General features: G+C 35.3%; 2 protein-coding genes across 7 annotated transcripts; one reads left to right on the plus strand and one right to left on the minus strand.

Annotated features, from left to right (window-relative positions):
• The first annotated feature begins 6 nt into the window (after positions 1 to 6).
• LOC100746080 (cytochrome P450 307a1-like) lies at positions 7 to 7,619 on the plus strand. The gene is made up of 3 exons (XM_003484971.4): positions 7 to 1,165; positions 3,715 to 4,506; positions 4,766 to 7,619. The coding sequence occupies exons 1-3, from the start codon at positions 772 to 774 to the stop codon at positions 5,092 to 5,094; spliced, it is 1,515 nt and encodes a 504-aa protein (XP_003485019.1). The 5' UTR covers positions 7 to 771; the 3' UTR covers positions 5,095 to 7,619.
• A 466-nt stretch (positions 7,620 to 8,085) lies between these two features.
• On the minus strand, positions 8,086 to 19,410 carry LOC100746201 (facilitated trehalose transporter Tret1-2 homolog). 6 transcript variants are annotated; one of them, XM_003484972.4, is made up of 7 exons: positions 19,147 to 19,410; positions 16,313 to 16,567; positions 15,625 to 15,911; positions 14,824 to 14,880; positions 10,671 to 10,806; positions 9,748 to 10,067; positions 8,086 to 9,455 (listed from the first exon to the last, which is right to left on the minus strand). In XM_003484972.4, exons 3-7 carry the CDS (start codon positions 15,685 to 15,687, stop codon positions 8,502 to 8,504), a joined length of 1,530 nt encoding a protein of 509 aa, XP_003485020.1. In that variant the 5' UTR covers positions 15,688 to 15,911; positions 16,313 to 16,567; positions 19,147 to 19,410; the 3' UTR covers positions 8,086 to 8,501. The 6 variants fall into 6 exon arrangements, with proteins under 6 accessions (XP_003485020.1, XP_024223946.1, XP_024223951.1 ...); XM_024368178.2 differs by lacking the exon at positions 19,147 to 19,410 and adding an exon at positions 18,839 to 19,002; XM_024368183.2 differs by lacking the exon at positions 19,147 to 19,410 and adding an exon at positions 18,839 to 19,002 and having other exon boundaries at positions 16,313 to 16,595.
• Between the last annotated feature and the right edge of the window lie 22 nt (positions 19,411 to 19,432).

A 19,432-nucleotide genomic window follows, 5' to 3' on the forward strand; every position in this document is an offset into this window, starting at 1 on the left:
TGTCGGAGAGCCGTCGGCTCTCTCGGTGCTTTCTTGAAATTCGTCTCTCTACCAGCAGTAGCAGCACCAGCAGCACCAGCAGCAACACACCGGGTTGTGTGTTATACACTTACGACAGAGTGTACGACAGAGAGACCAACTTCTCCTCCCCCTTTCGTCTCAACACGAATCCATATGTATGGGGTTGAGAGGCGCACCAGGCGACGCAAATGTGCTGACTACATTACGCCGCTATATAAGATAGCCGGCCAACCATCCTATCCCCACAGACCGAGCCAGATCGGCAGACCGTTCACAGACGGACCAACGAACCGATCTACCGATACTTCAGACACGACACATCTTTTTCGTTAACACGGACCACTTCGCGAACTCAGCCGATCACAGGGTTAGATCAGCCAGTTTTCGTCGAGGAAACCAATTCACCGGTATTATTCGATACGTTCGATTTCATCGGGGGAGGTGATCGGATTTTTACACATTTTACGATTTATATTCAAGATACGTCTTAGCCTGACGATATTTCGGCATTTTCAATAATACACGATCTTTGAAAGAGTTTCGTTCGGTACCGCGATAACATCGCACGTACCACAAAGTTTCCAAGCTTTGAAAAGTCGAAAAGGCTCAGAGAATTTCCTTTTGAAGAGACCCTTCTCGCGATCCAGATACCCTAGGTCGGGGTACCACGGTTCTTCACACGAGACATAACACGAAAACATCGGTGACGATCGTCAGTGAGTGCATCGACGAAGAGAAACAAGGTCGAAGATGATCCCTTTGACAGCCACCACGTGCTTCCTAATCGCTGTCACCTTCCTGGCACTCGTCCTGATCCTACTGGATCATCTAAGGTCCAAGAAAACGACGAAGAATGTCATCTTGGACGATAACGTCCTGCCGGAACCACCTGGACCCAAACCATGGCCGATTCTGGGCTCCCTTCACATCCTGGGACGCTACGACGTACCCTACAAAGCTTTCGCTGATCTTGTTAGGGACTACGACTGTCAGGTGATCAAGCTCAGGATGGGATCCGTGCCCTGCGTGGTCGTCAATGGTCTGGAGAACATCAGAGAAGTGCTGACCATCAAGGGACACCACTTCGATTCCAGGCCAAATTTCACCAGATACCATCTGCTCTTCGGTGGAAACAAGGAGAACTGTAAGAATATTTCTTTTATCTTATCTTTCCTTTATCTTCTTCATTTCGATTTTGACACCACGAAGATTCTTCTTGTCGTGAGAAAATTTTGCCAGGATCGAGCGTTGTCTTTTTTTTCAAGATTTTTCAGTTTGTTCTTCCTTTATTTCTTATGAATAAATTTTTTCATCAACAAGAAAATTTTCGTCGTGAGAAAAATTTTACTTTTTTTATAAATTTGTAACATTTTTCTGTTTTTATTTCGATATTTACATAACGAGGGCTTCTTTCGTCGCGTGAAAAGTTCCCGAAATTAAACACTGTTTCTTAAAAATCATTTAAAAAGCAGTGCATAACCGAAAATTAAATTTCCACGATCTTGACGAATCGAAATAAATAAGACGCGCCGTTCAGCCAGTTGACAACTCGTTCACCATGCAGACTACCTCGTTAGTTATTTTTGATTATTCGAAAAACTCGTGTCCAAGTGTTACGTAATCGTTTCTCTGCTTCGTATCGTCTCGTAAACCTTCGAGACCCGTTTTATGTATTTTGCCACCGTGTTTAGAAGGATGTCACGCGTCTTTTGAATGAAATTATGTAGCTATCCGGTTAAACATTAGGAAAAAATGGATTCGGTACGGGTGGAATCGTGAGATAGTGTGAAAATTGAATTCGTCGACACCTCGTCACGGCTGCTGAAAACTCGTTCCCCATGCTAACGACCTTGCCGTCGTACGCGACACGTGAGCGGCCGGCCCACACAACCGCAGCCCGTTTATTTTTCGCGTGGCTCGTGCTTTCGTTGCGTCCACGGAATGCCCGAAACTCGTGCTAAGGTCAACGCCGAAGCGGTACCAAGTGCAAGCCGGAAAGGTCACGGTACCACTTTCACGCGTTCCTGGCTCACCTGGCAGCCGACAAACAGGATCAAGGCTGATCCACCGGAGGCGATTCCGATACTCAGCACCATTTTCTTTCTCTCTCTTTCGCTTCCTACGTCTCGTCCTCACTATTATTTTGCGCTTAGATCCAGAAACTAGACTTGTCTTTGATCGATTCGAATTCACAAGTTTGATTAGTTACATGTCAAGAAGCAATACTATGACAGGAGAAATTCTGTGTCCGACCATAGTGCATTTTTGTGCTTAGATCCAGAAACTATGCTTGTTTTTCATTTCGATTGAAGTACATCAGTTCGATTCATTCTTTAGTAAGAATAATTGTATGAAAGGGAAAATTTTGCGTCTAATTATCGTGATTCTCTGCTTAGATCCAGCAACTAGATTCCATTCTCATAATTTCGCACGTCTTGTTAACGTTTTCTCACAATCAAAGCACCTCTCGTCAACGTTGTACGTCCACTGCAAATGAAATCAGCCTACATAAATCGTAACGTATAAGATGTGCCATTTTGTTGCATCATTTGCGCAGTACTTTTATCCTTGTAGACATACCATTTTAAAGCTGAAATTTTTCTCTTTCACACATAATTTTCATTTCATTAAGTCTTTCTAGAACTTAGTAAAGTATGAATATGTAAAATTCGAATATTTCGTGTTACTACCTAATAGTATCGAAAAATTGTCCATGTTATATCGTACTAAATTGTACGACATTGTTTTGTAAAAGAACAAAAAATCCTGGGTTTCTCGGGTCTCAGGGAACCAAGTTACCGAGCGGTATGTCCTGGCGAGTTGCGAGAAACCAGGTCACTTCCTGTTCTGGTCTGCCCCGCGACCGCTTCGATTTGAAATCGAGTCGCCTTGCTCGCGCGGCGATGAATCGATTTTCTGCCGACTGCGCTCGATCCCGGCATCCGCCGATGCTTGCATTTCCGCGTACGCGTTCCCCCGTCTCGGAGAAAGAGAGATAGAGGAAGAACGACAACGGAAAGGGAGAGGAGAAAGAGTACGCGTCAACAAAATTTTTCCATTTTTTTCTTTTTTTTCTTTCTTTTTTTTCGCCAGTCAACGATATTTCGAAACGCGTGTCTTATTTGCGTCATCAAGTGCCGTTGGAAGGTCAAGTTTAATCGTGATCATCTTTATTTTGCCTTGATGGTGATCAATGAAAATCACCAAATCGCCGATCGACATGTCCGTTATTAATTTGTCCCTATCAACCGGTTGTTCGAGAGGAAATTATTTCGAAACGAGCTTCTGTTCTTTTAAAAGAAGGTTTCAATAAATTACAGAAAAATGAAATGTTATTGTTTAAAGGATATTTAAATATCCGAAGTTCTTTTCTTTTGAAATTTCATGCAATAGAAATTCTTCGTTGCGAGATTCTCGTAGTTCAAATTTTTTACTCTGCAAATTTCTAACAGTAAAAATTCCATTCCCGAGATTTCTCGTAATAGGAATCTTTTCTTTCGAAATTTCTTGCAATGGAAATATTCCTTCCAAAAATTTCTTACAGTAAATGTTTTTCCTCGACGTTTCCTATAAAATGTTATCTCTCTGGAAATTTTTCACAGTGAAAATCTTTTTCCTTGGAAATTACTTGCAACAAAGTGTAATATAATTTTATAAAAACCTAAAAAACATTTTCTTCTTTTTATTTTCCAGCTCTGGCATTTTGCAACTGGTCCGAAGTGCAGAAGACTCGAAGAGAGATGCTCCGCTCGCACACGTTCCCGCGCGCGTTCTCCACACGCTATAACGAGCTAAATGGGATAATTGGTGATGAACTAAACCTTCTGATCAATCATCTGGACTCTCTCTCGAACGTAAACGTGCACGTGAAACCATTGATCCTTCATTCCTGCGCGAACATCTTCATCACTTACCTCTGTTCGAAGAACTTCCACCTGGAACACGATGGTTTCCGGTACATGGTCGAGAATTTCGACAAGGTGTTCTTCGAAGTGAATCAGGGTTACGCAGCCGATTTTCTACCTTTCCTTATGCCTCTTCATCACAGAAATATGACAAGAATGGCGCACTGGAGCCACGAAATCAGAAAATTCGTTATCAAGGACATCATTTCTGACAGAGTGAACGCCTGGAATGGCATCGTTCCTGAAAAAGATTATCTAGACTGTCTGATTAATCACGTCAAGAGTGGAGCAGAACCCGAGATGTCCTGGAATACAGCGTTGTTCGTCATGGAAGATATAATTGGTGGACACACTGCCATTGGAAATCTCCTCGTCAAGGTTTTAGGATTCCTCGCTACAAGGCCAGATGTTCAAAAGCTAGCTCAAAAAGAGATCGATTCTCTTGGTATCGCTGGAATCTTCGTTGGGCTGGAGAACAGAAGATCCTTGCCTTATGTCGAAGCTATCATCTTGGAGACTATTAGGATAATTGCTAGCCCTATTGTTCCTCATGTGGCTAATCAGGACAGCTCCATTGCTGGTAAGTTTCAGTATTAAATCGCGGATTTTCATGCAATGTCATATTTTTGCGAATGTAAAATAATAATTCTCATAATAGCAAACAAAGAGGATTTGCATCGTTTTAAAAAGACATCGTTTTAAATATCCGCGACCCATTTACAACATCTCATTTAATAATTATCGAACTAGAATCTCTAATCAAAATTTTCCATTTCTTCCTCTTGTCTTTCTTTCCTTTTATCGACCTTAAACTAATCTGATCTCGTTATTCTTTTCAGGCTACAGAATCAAGAAGGACACCTTCATTTTCCTCAACAACTACGATCTAAACATGTCTACCGACCTGTGGACCGCGCCAGAAGAATTCATGCCCGACAGATTCGTCCAGAATGGAAGGTTACTGAAGCCAGAACACTTCCTGCCATTCGGTGGAGGTCGACGATCTTGCATGGGCTACAAACTGGTGCAGTATCTGAGCTTCGCCATTCTAGCTACGTTGCTGAAGAACTTCACGATAGTACCCGTGAAGAACGAGAATTATACGATTCCCATCGGAAACCTGGCCCTGCCTGAGATGACCTTCAAATTTCGATTTGAACGACGGTAGGGCCTCGAAGAAGGTACGGACGTTGGCCTGGGAAGAAAGGGCTGACACGAAGACTTCGGTTGCTTCGGCGAAGCTTCAATGAGAGAGACTTCAACGATAGGGCAACCATAATGGATCGTTGGTCCACGATCAAGAAGGAGCTTCAGGGAAATTTGGGAGGGACCAGCTGAAGAGAGGCTTCTGATTTGTTTTTTTTTCTTTTAGACAAAGCTTTATAAGAAGGTCGGATACTGTTTGACCTTCGTCAGCAACGAGAGCTTTACTGACATTACTAGATGGTTAAGGTAGCAAATTTTTGTTGATCGTCCATCAACGGGGAATAATCCCACTTCCCTCTGAAACGGTTCGAAGACGATCAGCCGCGATATCAGGAGAGAAAACTTGGACTGAAAAAGAAGAGGACTGACCCCACGGGATGCTACGGGAAGAACAGTTATCGTTTTAACGAACAGCTTAGGTAAACCGAGCCTTACCGGTCATCTTCTTGTTTCTTTCTTATAGAATCGTGCCTTACTTGTAATTTTAGAACCATGCTTACTTTAGGCAACTTTTGGTCAATTAATTGGACGATTGAGTTCGTGTTGGTTAAGTAAAAGATTTACGCTACAGCTTGATCGTTGTTCGATACTTTATCGTTGAACGTAGCTGATGCTGATCAAATTACGATTATCTGTCTGTTGATCTTTTAATATTTACAAGATACTGAACGTATTAGTAGAATTTTACATGAACTACAGTTCGCTGTTATATTAATAGACAAATTGGTATAACAGTAACAAGTTTGTTTTACAAGTAAATTATCTGATTTGCTTATTTGTTAAAAAATTATACGAGAAATATCTACGATCTACATCTTGTAACTGCTAATTCAATAATATTATTAATTAGTAAATTATCGTACAAGAGAGTCCAGTCGCCGAATATTCAAACTCCAATTGAACGATTGAAAAAGTTTTACTCGATTGATATTACACTTACAGAGGTGATTGACCAAAAGTTACGTGATGTAAACAAGGCTTAAGAACGTAGTATCTTCATCTTGAAAGATTTCAAGAAGGGATTAAATTCTGCTATAAAAAGACGAAGATTTACATTCAATTAATACGTTATCGGATGATGGTCCTAAATATATTTTCCTGGAAATCGATCTATTGATCAATCCACTCACTGTAACATTTTCTTCTTCTTCTTTTATTTCATTCTTTTCGATTGCTTCTTTGATGTTAATGTATAAAACGTTACATAAAATGATTAACATCAACATACATAAAATTACGTTGTATAAAATATTAACATCAAGGATAATATTAACTTGAATTTTTAATATCGATCGATTTCATGGGAATACGATGAATCGACGGGTGATCCACGAAGATCCACGGATCAGAAATGACCGAGACTGATTCTTTTGTTTAATCGAACGATCACGTACAAACCATCGTCTGATAACTGCTTGTTCGAAAGACGAGACGCGAGAACGTGAGCGGTAAGCACGGAGAAAACGAGACGATTTTATTTCAAGTTAATCGTTTCGATCGCGTGAAATCAGAACGAAAACACCTCGCGCCACTCCAAGAGGGTGTGAATTCATCGCACGAGCTTATCGATCATCCATCGTTTGCGGTATTCCGAATACTCGACCGATATATGCATCAACATTGATCCAATATTGACTATCAAGGACTAAGCGACGAAATTTTTCCAATGTTGGACCAACGTTCGTGCGGAATAGTGTAAAATCGGTTTTACATATTTCTTTCCTTTTTCCTTTATGACCGAAGAAAATATTAACGAGAACATCGCACCGAAGCGTACAACACGTTTAAAGTTTGTTAATTCTCGTTTCTCGACGCGATCCTCGACGCACATTCCTTTTCTCTTTCCTCTCACATTCTTTTCATCTTTGATATTTCTCCTTTTCTTTCGCTCCATATTTCCCTTAGCGCAAATCTGACCGATTATTTGCACCTTACCAATTGATCGTTGTTTCAAAAAAAGAAAAAAGATTCAATGAAGAAAAATATATACATATTTTTTTAACTAAAAATATATATATTTTTATGGTGCAAAAGTGGTGGGAAAATGGTACAGAACGGACGAGTCCCGCGTAAGACGAGAGAAATCGATTTTTCTTTTTTCTTTCTCTTTTTTATTATAATTATCAATTATTACACGACTGAATGATTTTTCTCAAAGAGAAAAGTCGGTTTGCCCGCGAGAACTACGCTCACGTATAATAATTTATTTTTACGCTATTAAGCATTGATTCTTCTTATTATTATTATGTTATTATATTATATTACATTATATTATTATTATAATATTTCTGCTTGCTACTATTATCATCACTATTATCAGCAGTTAGAGTTTTCATCCCCCTTTTTATCATCACATTTCTCCACCACCCCGTATCTCGTACTTCCACGTCCGTACGTTATTTTGTGTTTGTTATTTAATTATTGCGATTGTTACGACATTTGTTAATTTATTATTTAAGATTTTAATAATAAAAGCGACAAATAAGACTTCTTTTTTATATTTTTCTCTCCCGTTAAACGAGCCTTCCTTTCAGTAACCTCTTCCTACCTTTCTTGCGAACGAAGAACACATCGTGTTAAAAATTTTACTAGATTTTACGAAATTTTTACCAAAACGTTAACTGAGGAACGAGCAGTCAAGTGGAAACTAACAACCACGTTACTTGACTTTGACGTCTCTTATCATTCGCATAATCACTATCAAGTAAGACTTATTGTCACAATTCCGCCCTATATCCATTTGGATACGAAAGTGTAGATAACAGAATGATAACTCTGATTCGATACGAAATAAATCATAATCACGCTTGCAGTAGACACTGTTATATACCGTTAAAAATATTAGCACTTCACTTAAGTGTAATTCAATTACAAATCGATGGTTCAACATTCGAAGGCAGTTATATAATATTTAACATTTATTATTTAATATAATGCATATAATATTCCACATTTATTATTTAATATAATACATATAATATTTAACATTTATTAAAGGTATAAAAATAAGTATATTCTTAAATTACTTTAACAGAAAATAAACATAGATGGCAGGATGACAGGCAGTTACAACGTGGTTTGATAGATTAATTAACAGTTATAAACTCAATAAGGAAGCTAGATTTGCAAGGGCTGATATTTTTAACGAATGAAAATCTCGATCAACCCTTTCTAACATTCCCAATCTTTGTACTCAAACTTTTCGCAAACATGAAAAAAATTGTTACGAGTTAGACAAAGTTGAGAGTATTTTCACCGTTGCATTGATATTCAGATATATAAATAAAATCCCTCGATATCATTTTTTTCCGCCTTCAAAAAGTCCATCATTTCTTTTTTTACTAAATAATTCGTATAACCTTCAAGTAACTATAGTTTCCTCCAGAAACATATATCATATTTACCATCCACCATCTTCTCTTCCTCCGGCGTGTCAACCACTTCCTTCTTCCTCGAGAACATATCTTCGATCTCGCTCAAAGTCTTTCCCTTAGTCTCGGGTAAGAAAAACGTCACAAATAACGTTCCCAAAAACGACAGCACCGTGAAAAATATGAAAACTCCATGTCTGCCCATGGCGACCTCCATGTCCGGGTAGGTTTTCACCGTGATGGAACTGAAGATGTAATTGATACACGTAGTCAATCCTGATAACGCTTCTTTAACCTTCGTTGGATACACTTCGCCCACCATGGCGAATGGGATCACCAAGAAACCAAGAGTGCTTCCAAAAATGTACATAAGTATACATATCACAGGTATCAGGCCACCATCGTTTATAGAATATCCTTTATCCTTCAATAATAAGTACACAGACAATACTCCCATGAAAATTGTCATTGCAGATCCAGAGACGATAGAAGGTTTTCTCCTTCCTAACTTTTCTGACATGCACGACACCAGTAAAGTACCTACTAATCTTGTTAACCCTATCAAAACTGCCCCCAAATTAGGATCTATAGTGACTCCAGCGCTTTGTATAATGTCCACTGCGTAGTAGACGATGATGAAAAGTCCGGAGAATTGCTGGAAAAAGAAATAACCGAGCAGGATTGCAAAAGGTACCATGGCGTTCCTCTTGAGCATATGTTTCATGAAATTTTGTTTTTTTCGCTGAGGACGTGGTTTCAATTCTTCGTAGAGCTGTGGCGGGGGAGGCACGTCTTTTGGGATGCCGCGGAATTTTTTCAACACCTGTAACGCCTCGTCTAGACGACCTCTGTCTCGTAACCAGATCGGGGTTTCTAGGACGACGGCCAAGGTCAGTACGGTCGAGACCAGAGGAAACAGGGCGCACATCAGAGCCACCATTCGCCAGTCGTCCTTTGGGAGAGAAAGATCGTGAGTCGAACTCTGATTCCTGATTACTAGACTGTGGATTATTCTTTACAAAAATTTCTATTTTTCATAAGAATTTAGTATTCTGTATAGAGTATGAATTTTAAATTCCTGATTAATTTCTTAACCATATTAATTCTACGCAGTTCTTAATATCTTTTTACTTGATTCTTTCCAATTTTGAAGCTATAAATATAACTGTTCTAAGATTTTTAAGCAGATGCATATATCACAAAACTTTTTAAAGAAAGAGAATTACATACATAACTTTCTTTACCTTGAAAATATAGCCGAAAATATAAACGACAAGAACACCGATGGCGATGGATACGCTGGTCCATGTGATCATAATTGATCGCCATTTTGGAGAAGAAACCTCCGCGCTATAAACTGTAGCTGGTACCGAGGCCATGCCTGTCGCGATTCCAGAAATGATTCTGCCTACAAGAATTTGTTCGTATGTTCCAGCTAAATAAATGACGAGCCAGCCAACGATGGACACGATAGACGTTATCAACAAGCTCAACTTTCTTCCGCGTCTCATAGTGTAACCAGAAACGATGCAACCAAATGGAATACCTAGTGCCGTTGCTGTCGCTATGGATTATGCAATTGGATTATTAATTTCGGTGAAGAAGATCGCACAGGTTAGCTTAGTTCTTACTTTGGAAATAATTCAATCCATTTAGGACCAACGCTGCGATATTTCAAGCAATTTACAATACATCATCGAACTCTGTATTTTAACACTATGGCTACGAATTTCAAATATTCGTTCAATATATGTATATGTATAGATATATATATATATTTTTTTGTGTATGTCTTCCGCCTAAATTCTACAATTTTATGAAATTTGAAAGAATTAAAGCATTCGTAATATTGTGAAAAACCGCTCGTTGGTCCCCAATGAATTGATACTTTGCATTTTGACTAACGTTCGTTATTTTATTCCACCTAATCCTTATTCGATAAACAATATTTTCGAAGTTTGCTCATAATTTGTATAAATTTATCCATATATTACCACAAGAGAATATCCAAAAGTATATTTAATTAATTCGAGAAAAATCAAATGAAATACTAGTAAATAATTCCTTAATTGCTTTAAAAATTTTCTTTCATTCGCTTTGTTGAATATTACCGTGTTAAATAAATTAATGGAATTAAATTCATCGAAATTATCGAGGTAGTACTGACCTATCCAATTGGCTTGAACTTTGTCGATTTTCACGTCACTGGTAGGTGACATCAAAGGTGTCAATGCAACTCCGCTATAGCCAAAAGCCATGGAAGGACCCAAAACCGAGGAGTTCGCGCACAGCGACATAATTATCTGCAAACGAATATTTTAGAGATACTTTATATCGCAAAATCTTAATTTATCGATTAATTCGATAGAGTATAAATTAAAAAACAATTTGTTTGCTAAATAATTACAAAATTCAATTTGCATCAGAGTATACTATGTAGAGTGTTGTAAATTACTTCGAGTAGATTCTTTATTATTTATTGCCATCATAATTTTTAAAGAGATTACAATCCTATTAATTCTTTTGAAAGATACACGATATATTAATTATAAAATTTCTACATTATATAAAGATCTGTGTCTTTTTCATGATAAACTTCTATTTTCGTGTTTGAATCCGTAATTATAACTATTATAATTGCTAATGGCTGCATGCAAATGAATAGACACTAAAATGTATAATCGATTATAGACGTACACGTGATCAGTTAATTATTAGCATATTAGGTATTTAAAAGATTACTGTAATCATAAAGTTGACTCGTCCTTATTGGGAAGTACCTAACAATTTAATGTTAATTATTACGTTGAGTTATCAGACAAGTAGAAATTGATGATTAGCCAAGCAGCATATTCTGATGGACGAAATTTAATGAAATTAATGATAGATAAAATATGTGATACCATCTTTGATCAATTTTTCAATTAATAAGAAACTTTCAATAATATGAATTCAGATTATACCTAAATATCAGCGTAAACACATTAAATCTGATTACAAGATAACGCTAACTTCTCTAACAACAAAATAAAATGTTCTCTCAGCAAACAATAAATATTCAACAATTTTACACTTATGAATATGCAATTTACTATTATCTTAAACGGAAAATTCCCAACTTGTTCCGCATAAGCGAGTCTATAACACATAATCAAAATAAAAGAATCGAAAATATACATCGTTACAACATATCTTTTCTAAAGTCAGTCCTCAATTAAAGAACGAAGATAACGAATGAGCAAAAGAATAAAATTTATTGTAAATGCTAGTAAATCAGGAGACATTTTTTCTGAAACAATCCTACTATCGCTGAGAAGCCGCTCGTATGTGACCAATATCGAAACCGGTTTGGGATGAAGGTTTACAGGGAAGAAGAGCAAGGAGGAATAATTAAATTAAGCCTTGAAATGTCATCAAAAGGTTTACGTAAAGCTGCGTTTAGCGTGATAATATCACGGTATTTCGAGTTACGCAAACCTTTCTAATACGCCACCGCGCCTCCGTCTATGGCTATTACTTTAGCGTACTTGTCTCACTGCATTTACTTATTTTCCAGTTGTGCAACAGTCGAGAATTTTATAGAATTTGCGTGGTTGACAAATCATGGTATCTCGCGTGACTTATCTTTTCCATTATCTTTCCCTAATTTTCTAATTACCGACATTAATGATTCTTCCATGCAAGATACCAATAACTTCTCATCGTACATTTCCAAGAAAATGAACGTTATCTATGCCATGAGAAAGCTATGAGATAATTGTAAAACGCGTTAATCGAAAAAACTTCGATAATTTAAGGAGTTGCAGAGTGAAACAAGATGATAAATAGTACAAAAAATGGGAATACCTATTAATTTTGAGTTTGGGTTTTGCAATGTATTAGGTTGTGAATTATATAATTCATGCAAAATGTTGGGTTTTTACACATATATTTTTGAAATTTTTTTCGAAAGAAATGAAAAATGTCGGTTTACAGGACAATTCTCCCAGAGGAACTATGATTAATTTAAAATATGCATTATTAAGAATACTTCGCTTGCATTAATGCAACATTTTGGAACACTTCTACTTAATTACTTAATAACTTTTTCTTAATAACTTCTACTCTTTTCTCTAATTTAGTTTTAATCTCCAAAAGCTCGTGGAAGATTAAACGAGAGGTTATAAGCATTTATAATAGCAGAAATTAAGCCTCTCATATGAGTTGTTACGTAAATAACAGACTAACGTATATAGCTCAGTAATTTTTACGTAAGACCTTCTGTTTATCTCCGTGTTTCTCATCTAGTTTAACAACTCAATCCTAGAAAATCCTAGAAAATCCTAAAAAACCGATCTTAGCAAGTAAGATACGAAGAATCAATAATATTTCATAATCGATCAAATTTTGTATTCACAATATAATTTTTAATATTTCTTAAACCACGTTTCTGTTCCAATTAGATAACGTGCAAATGTTTAAAAAAGTTTGATAGCCTTTAGAATGCAAATTATAATAATACGAATTTAAGTACCACTTGAGAAAATAAGTATTGTTGTTCAGAAGTTGCAAGACCAATTGAATAGAACGATTATTATTGAGCCAATGATACGCTTAACTGATCATCAACAATGATGTATAGAACGCGGCGCGACAAGAATTAAAATGGATGAATATTAATCCAACATTGATCGATTCAACTCAATAACTTAATTTTATTCATAATTTATTTTTCATAATTAAATTTAATTATTATTTATTTTCCAAGATAACTGTAAGGAACAACTCCGTTAGCCATTGTTGCAATTCACGAATGATGTCTTAAAATGAAATGATTATTCAGTGTTAATATATTGCAGACTGATTATGGAAATTTCTACATTTCGTTTAATAACGCGTTACACGTTTTCAATATATTTCCAATGTTTATAATAATAATGCAATCCATGTCCAGTCCAAAGTATAATATAATGGCGATAGCCATTTTATGAAAGTTCTGGAATAGATAAAACTTGGCAACTTTTATTGTAAATAATTACAAATTGCACTTTGTAATCTTTTCAAAAAGCAATGATACGAAATGGCAAATTCTTAAAATATGTTTTATTTTTAGCAAAACATCAGCATTTAACGTAGATTACGGATTTGAAATTACATTCACGAATTCAATTAATTACAAAGTAACCATCGCCTCATTATTTAATGTTAATTTTATTTACTAGTTGCTTCGAGGCTTGCGGTCGAGAATGTGCTAATCTACAAGTCACACTTATCTCATTTAAAAATAATTTTGCAACTTTACTCACGAATCGACGTCAATATTCAGTTGTGTCAGAAAATTCTAACAGTATATATGTATAATATATATATAAATCAATTCGATTACATAAAGTTTTAACTGCGTCCGATTAGTTCACCTGATAAGTTCGATTTTTTTTAATCTAGCTCTAAGCTTCTAAGCTTCATGAAGTACTTTGAGAACTCGATTCGATCACAGAAATGCTTAACTGCATTGAAGCATTAAACCGTTCGTGTGATAAATTCGATTTTTGTAAATTCGTTAAACATTGCAAAGTACTTTAAGAAAGATTAAGAATCAAGATTGTAAAAGAAGAATGATCAAGAATCAAAATTAAAAATTAATCATTGGTAAATATAAAAATAAATGTAATATCCTATCGTTCTCTATAGTAGTAGCGTGATAGTAAAATACTCAAGAGATAAGAACCTTTCCCTTGAAATGACCTCGTTCGATATCATTTGCGTCAATTTCATAGGACGAACAACGAAAGGATATATCAATCTCGTTATCATTATTATTACCATTATTTTTCTGCACATGCCCGCGATCTGTGTCAAAGACCTCTTAACTCTGGTAGAAATAAAATACCGAGCAAAACGATTTCTCGATAAAAGGTTTTGTTTTGGACGTTGAACATTCGTAATTTATCTCAACGGTTAATGGAAATTTATAATTCGTCGTATCGATTTTTTGTTCGATGATAAATTCTAATTGACCAACTTTTCTTACTTTGACTTCTTATTTTACTCTTCATCGATTCTCAATCTATATTATAATTCTTCTATTCCGTAATATTAGATGATATTAAGCAAACTGATTTGTATATTCTATCTCCAAACGTAATTGCTTTCATGGTTATTTATCATAAGCAAATGCAATAACAGCGTTTATAATAGTAATTCAGAAAACGTGGCTCGTTTTTATAAAGTCAAAGAACGTTCTATCAGCATAGATACCATAAATTTTATTCCATCGCATTATTTATTTGAAATGATATAAATTAATTGAAATAAACTAAATGTAAAAAAAGACATTCTACCTGATACATGACACCTTTCTTCTCCCATCTTTTTTCCTCTTCGGGATCTGGTACGAACTATAAAGAAAAAATCATTCAGTTTACATCCTTCGATAATCATGGTACACGGCATAAAGTAAACTGAGAATTTTCATGCGTTATCTACTTTTCTACGATGGCAGATATGGATTTATGTATTAACTTAATGTACTGACTTAAAATTACGATGACTTAATACTCCTGACTTTGTTTGTGACCTTCAACGTTTTTTTTTGAACGTTTGCAGGTACTAAGCAACTAGTAAAAGGCTGTGATAACGTAATGACGTGCACTTACTGGCAGAAGTTAAAAAACTTAATGATCACTTTGAAATTACTCTATGTTATCTGTCTTCTGAGATTCACTGATCGGATTTGAAAATACCAGAAAGAGATAACAATCCGTGTATGAACATACAATAATTTTTAATGTTAAATATCTAAAAGCGAAAGTGAGATATGGTGGCGTCAATAATATGTATGGGGTTGTTGGTCCTGATTCGTTGATAATTACCCTTGGTAATTATCGATCTGTTATTGATTAAACAATAATTCCTTGGTATTGTCTTGGACTTATTTTTCATGTTATGTACAGATTAATTTATGTTAGAAATATGTATAGTTTCCATTGATAATTATTTTGACAATAATTCTAATTACATAAAGTACTGCTGCAGTGAAAATTAATTAAAGATATCATACAAGAAGTTATCGTAATGGAGAAAGAGATTCGATAAGGTGGTAAAAAGTTATGATGAAAATATTTTTTAGATAACAAGATTACCTTGGTCTCCAAATGTGTCTCCACGTGCCCGTTCGAATCATTCATTCCGTTTACTTTACTCATTTTCAAATATGTCGTAGTAAGTATTCTTTTAAACGTCACTTCGCTCGTGCTCTCTTAACTTAGTTTGTATTCTTTCATCTAATTAATTATTTTACGTCTACATACAAGTTCTCTTTAACTTTATCCTTCGTTAAGGAGAATATCCTCTCGTCGGGCGATTAAAGCATTAGCACATGATTAACATATTATATGTCATATCATAATATATCATGATTCGATCATACCTGTGAGATAAACATAAAAAATTGATATGAAATATGAACTCAGTCGCTGGTTGACTAATTAGCAATCATCGATCATCGCGATTTCAGATTGATCGGAGCTGATAAAATGATAAGGTATTCTGTAAAATAATCACAAAACTCTCGATGATTGAATTCGAATGACGGCATTATTGCAAAATATTTTAATATTCGATGTTTTCAATAGCAAATAATTTATCATTTAACTAATTTAAAACCGAATTTTTGTCTATGTTAAACAATGTAATAAATTGTAAATTATGTAGAAGCAGATTTCTTTGATGCTAAATGCTTCAACAGCAGCGCGAATAATTTAACTATCAAGAAATATTGCACAAAAATTTTGAAAATTAAGTCAGCAGTCAATCTCAAATTTAATTTACCTTAAACCAAAATTCTTCCAAAATATTCGTTTTTTTTTCTTTAAATTTACAAAGAATTCAATGGACTGTCTTCATCCGAATCACTGAGCTCTTCCCACAAATACGGGTCCCACATTCCCGAGAATAATGTCATAAGCCAGAAATCCCCTAAGTAAACCAGCAAGACCTTTTTCCACAGGAAATAGTTAACTCTCCAGCGATTAAAAAAATTCTTGTTCTCGACCTCCTCCAGCAGTTGCCATAGATTCATCTCCCCTTCATGTCAAAGGAATACTTCATTAAACTATATAACCAAGTTACACACAAAAATTCCCGATCTTCCCTTCCCCCACGATTGATATAAACAAAAAATTACTATGTCGCAATATTTCCTTACTTTTTTAATCAATATTCCGACTATTATACTGCTCTCTACTTATCTAGATATAAATGCACATATATTAAATCATACTCTGACTCGTGTAATATTATGAGTAAATTATTACTTTACATGTATTTAACTTCTTGCAATCTTCGAACTTTTATATTTCGACTTTGGATTTATGTAATATTTGATTTGATTTATGAAGTATTTGGAATATTTGTAAAAAATATTTAACATAGAGTTGAAATGAAGTATCGTGCATATTAAAACAACGTTTCCATATCTTGCTCGAGCTTGAAATATTCCTTACTAGAGAATAAAAAACTTAGGAAACAAATGTTAAATAAAATTTCTTGTTAGAAGAAATCGATTGGATCGATAATGATCGAAAGAACACAGCAGGGTTTAAACAAATTTATAATAACGTAGTCGTGTTGCAAATCGTGTAATCTTTAATATTTTGATACTTGAGTATTTTAACCACTTAACAGAAGATTTTCGTGTGGCAGCAGTAAAATCGAATGATTCTTTTATATTTCCTTAGAAAATTATTAACAAAGAAAAGATTATTATTTTACGAGTAAAAAGAGACATTCGTGAACTAAAAAATAGAAGTTGCTTTGTTGACCTTCCTTCACTGTTATATCGGATCGTATGCAATCCCTGTCATGTTTTACAACGATGTAATCATCGTTTGCATGCAGTGTTGCACTTGATACACTCATCAGAATCTAAAAATTACAAAGTTTCTTAAGGTTGCATAACTTGCGCTGAGATTATACGTACCATATTTCAGTATGAAAAATTACACAAGTAATTACACAAGTATGAAAAATTACACAAGCTGTACAATTTCGAAGGAAAATGAGATTTTCTCGATAGATAAATTGAGTTATATCGATTAAAGGAATATTTGAATAAGAAATAAAATAAAGATCGAAGGTATTATAAACAAACTTCGTTTTAAATTGTTCAGCCAATTATTTCCTGTTATTGTGCAAAGACGCGTTTAAAGATTTAGTAAAGTTCGAAAACACATACTTACAAATAAATGTAATTACAGGTAAATAAACCGACTTATATAAACTATTGCAGTCAGATAAACAACGATCCTATATGTGCAGATTATCAGATTAGATTATTGATTATCACGCTGTCTTGTCATCTCAATATTACATTTCATATACATCGCGCGCATATTATTGACTTTTACACACGCTTATCATCAGGCTCTGGCGCGCCTTGCTAAACGAGTTTCAACTTGGTTATTTTTTTCGAATTCGGCTCCACAAATTTATGTGGATGGTTTTGAAGCATTGTGCTTTTGATTTATACAAAAAACAAAGTCGATTTTCTGGACCAGTCATGCAAGTATCTTCTTATCGCACTTGCCCATTACATGGATCTTTCTTGCAATTAGTCTGGCTGATATTTTTAGCCATTAAACTTTATGGCTTTAAGCTACATGTTATAAATTGAAGCACCTATACATCAAAATGCATGCATGAAAGTGATAGAATCATCCTCATTAGCGAATTCAGGCAAATCTGTGCATTGAGGAATTAAATGTATTTACTGAAGTAATTTGCAGAACGATAATATCACAAATTTTCAAATTGTAGATTACGATAAATTTTCCATTCATTAATTTCTGTTAACAAAATGAATATTATATAAAATTGTTCGGAATTGACCTTAGTCACATGAACGATAACAGCTACTGTTGTCAGAGGATATTTCAAACATAAAATAATGTTGCTTTAATAAGAAGTTGTCAACAATAACAAAGCTAAGTCAATGGTCGATGCCAGTAATTGAGTATAAATATAAATATAAATATATATATTTACATACGCAAATTACACAGAATTAAATACTGAAGTATCCTCGCACAAAAAACTGTGCGAATTACGATACTAATTACATGTCTTTATCTTAGAACGACGATGAATATATTTTTCGGTTAATCATCGAAAAATAATTTTATTGTATTTTATTATTTTTCCGGCAACAATTTAAATCGACTTAAGTCGATATCTCGAGAAAGATTACGAAAGAAACTTTAACATATCTGGGTTAAATGTACGCGGAATAATTTGCTAAAGATACCAAATTATAAATCAGTCTACATATACATCTCTACTGTAAGCACACAGACTCACTTTCTTCAACAAAACTCATCGCCGAAGCGTCTCCACAAAGAAACAACCTGAAACTAACTTGTGAATCAATTCCTTTCACTATGCTTCCATATCCACCAATCATTCGCGTCACAGTTTCCCAGATTTCCCAACCACAGATTTCACAACCACAATTTCCCTTCTCCTTCAATCAATTCTCACATATATATATATATATGCATCTTTCTTTCGTTTTATCTCACAAAACATCCAACAAAATGTTTTCCTTCCAAACGAATCTTTTTTTCTTTTATATATTTCTCGAATATTTTAAGAGTGTACCAATGTACCAAGATTGAAGATTCTTTGTTCGAATGGTTCCAGACAGACGTTAAAACGCAGACGATGACCTGGTACAGTTGCAGCCGGGAGGACAGCCACGCGGAGACTCGTTATTCACTGAATGCAAGTCCGGTTTCATCCGCTGGCAGTGGACAGACACGAGTTTCTTCGTTCCCGATCGTCGTGGACCATTCACATCCGCGGCTCAGTGGCGATATTCCGCGTCTGTCGGCACGCGATCACGCTGAAACATATATACTGCCGGCGAATTCCGACAGATAAAGGAACCCATTG

The sequence above is a fragment of the Bombus impatiens genome, unplaced genomic scaffold (assembly GCF_000188095.3).
Source record: "Bombus impatiens unplaced genomic scaffold, BIMP_2.2 scf_0027, whole genome shotgun sequence".
Taxonomy (NCBI): Eukaryota; Metazoa; Arthropoda; class Insecta; order Hymenoptera; family Apidae; genus Bombus; species Bombus impatiens.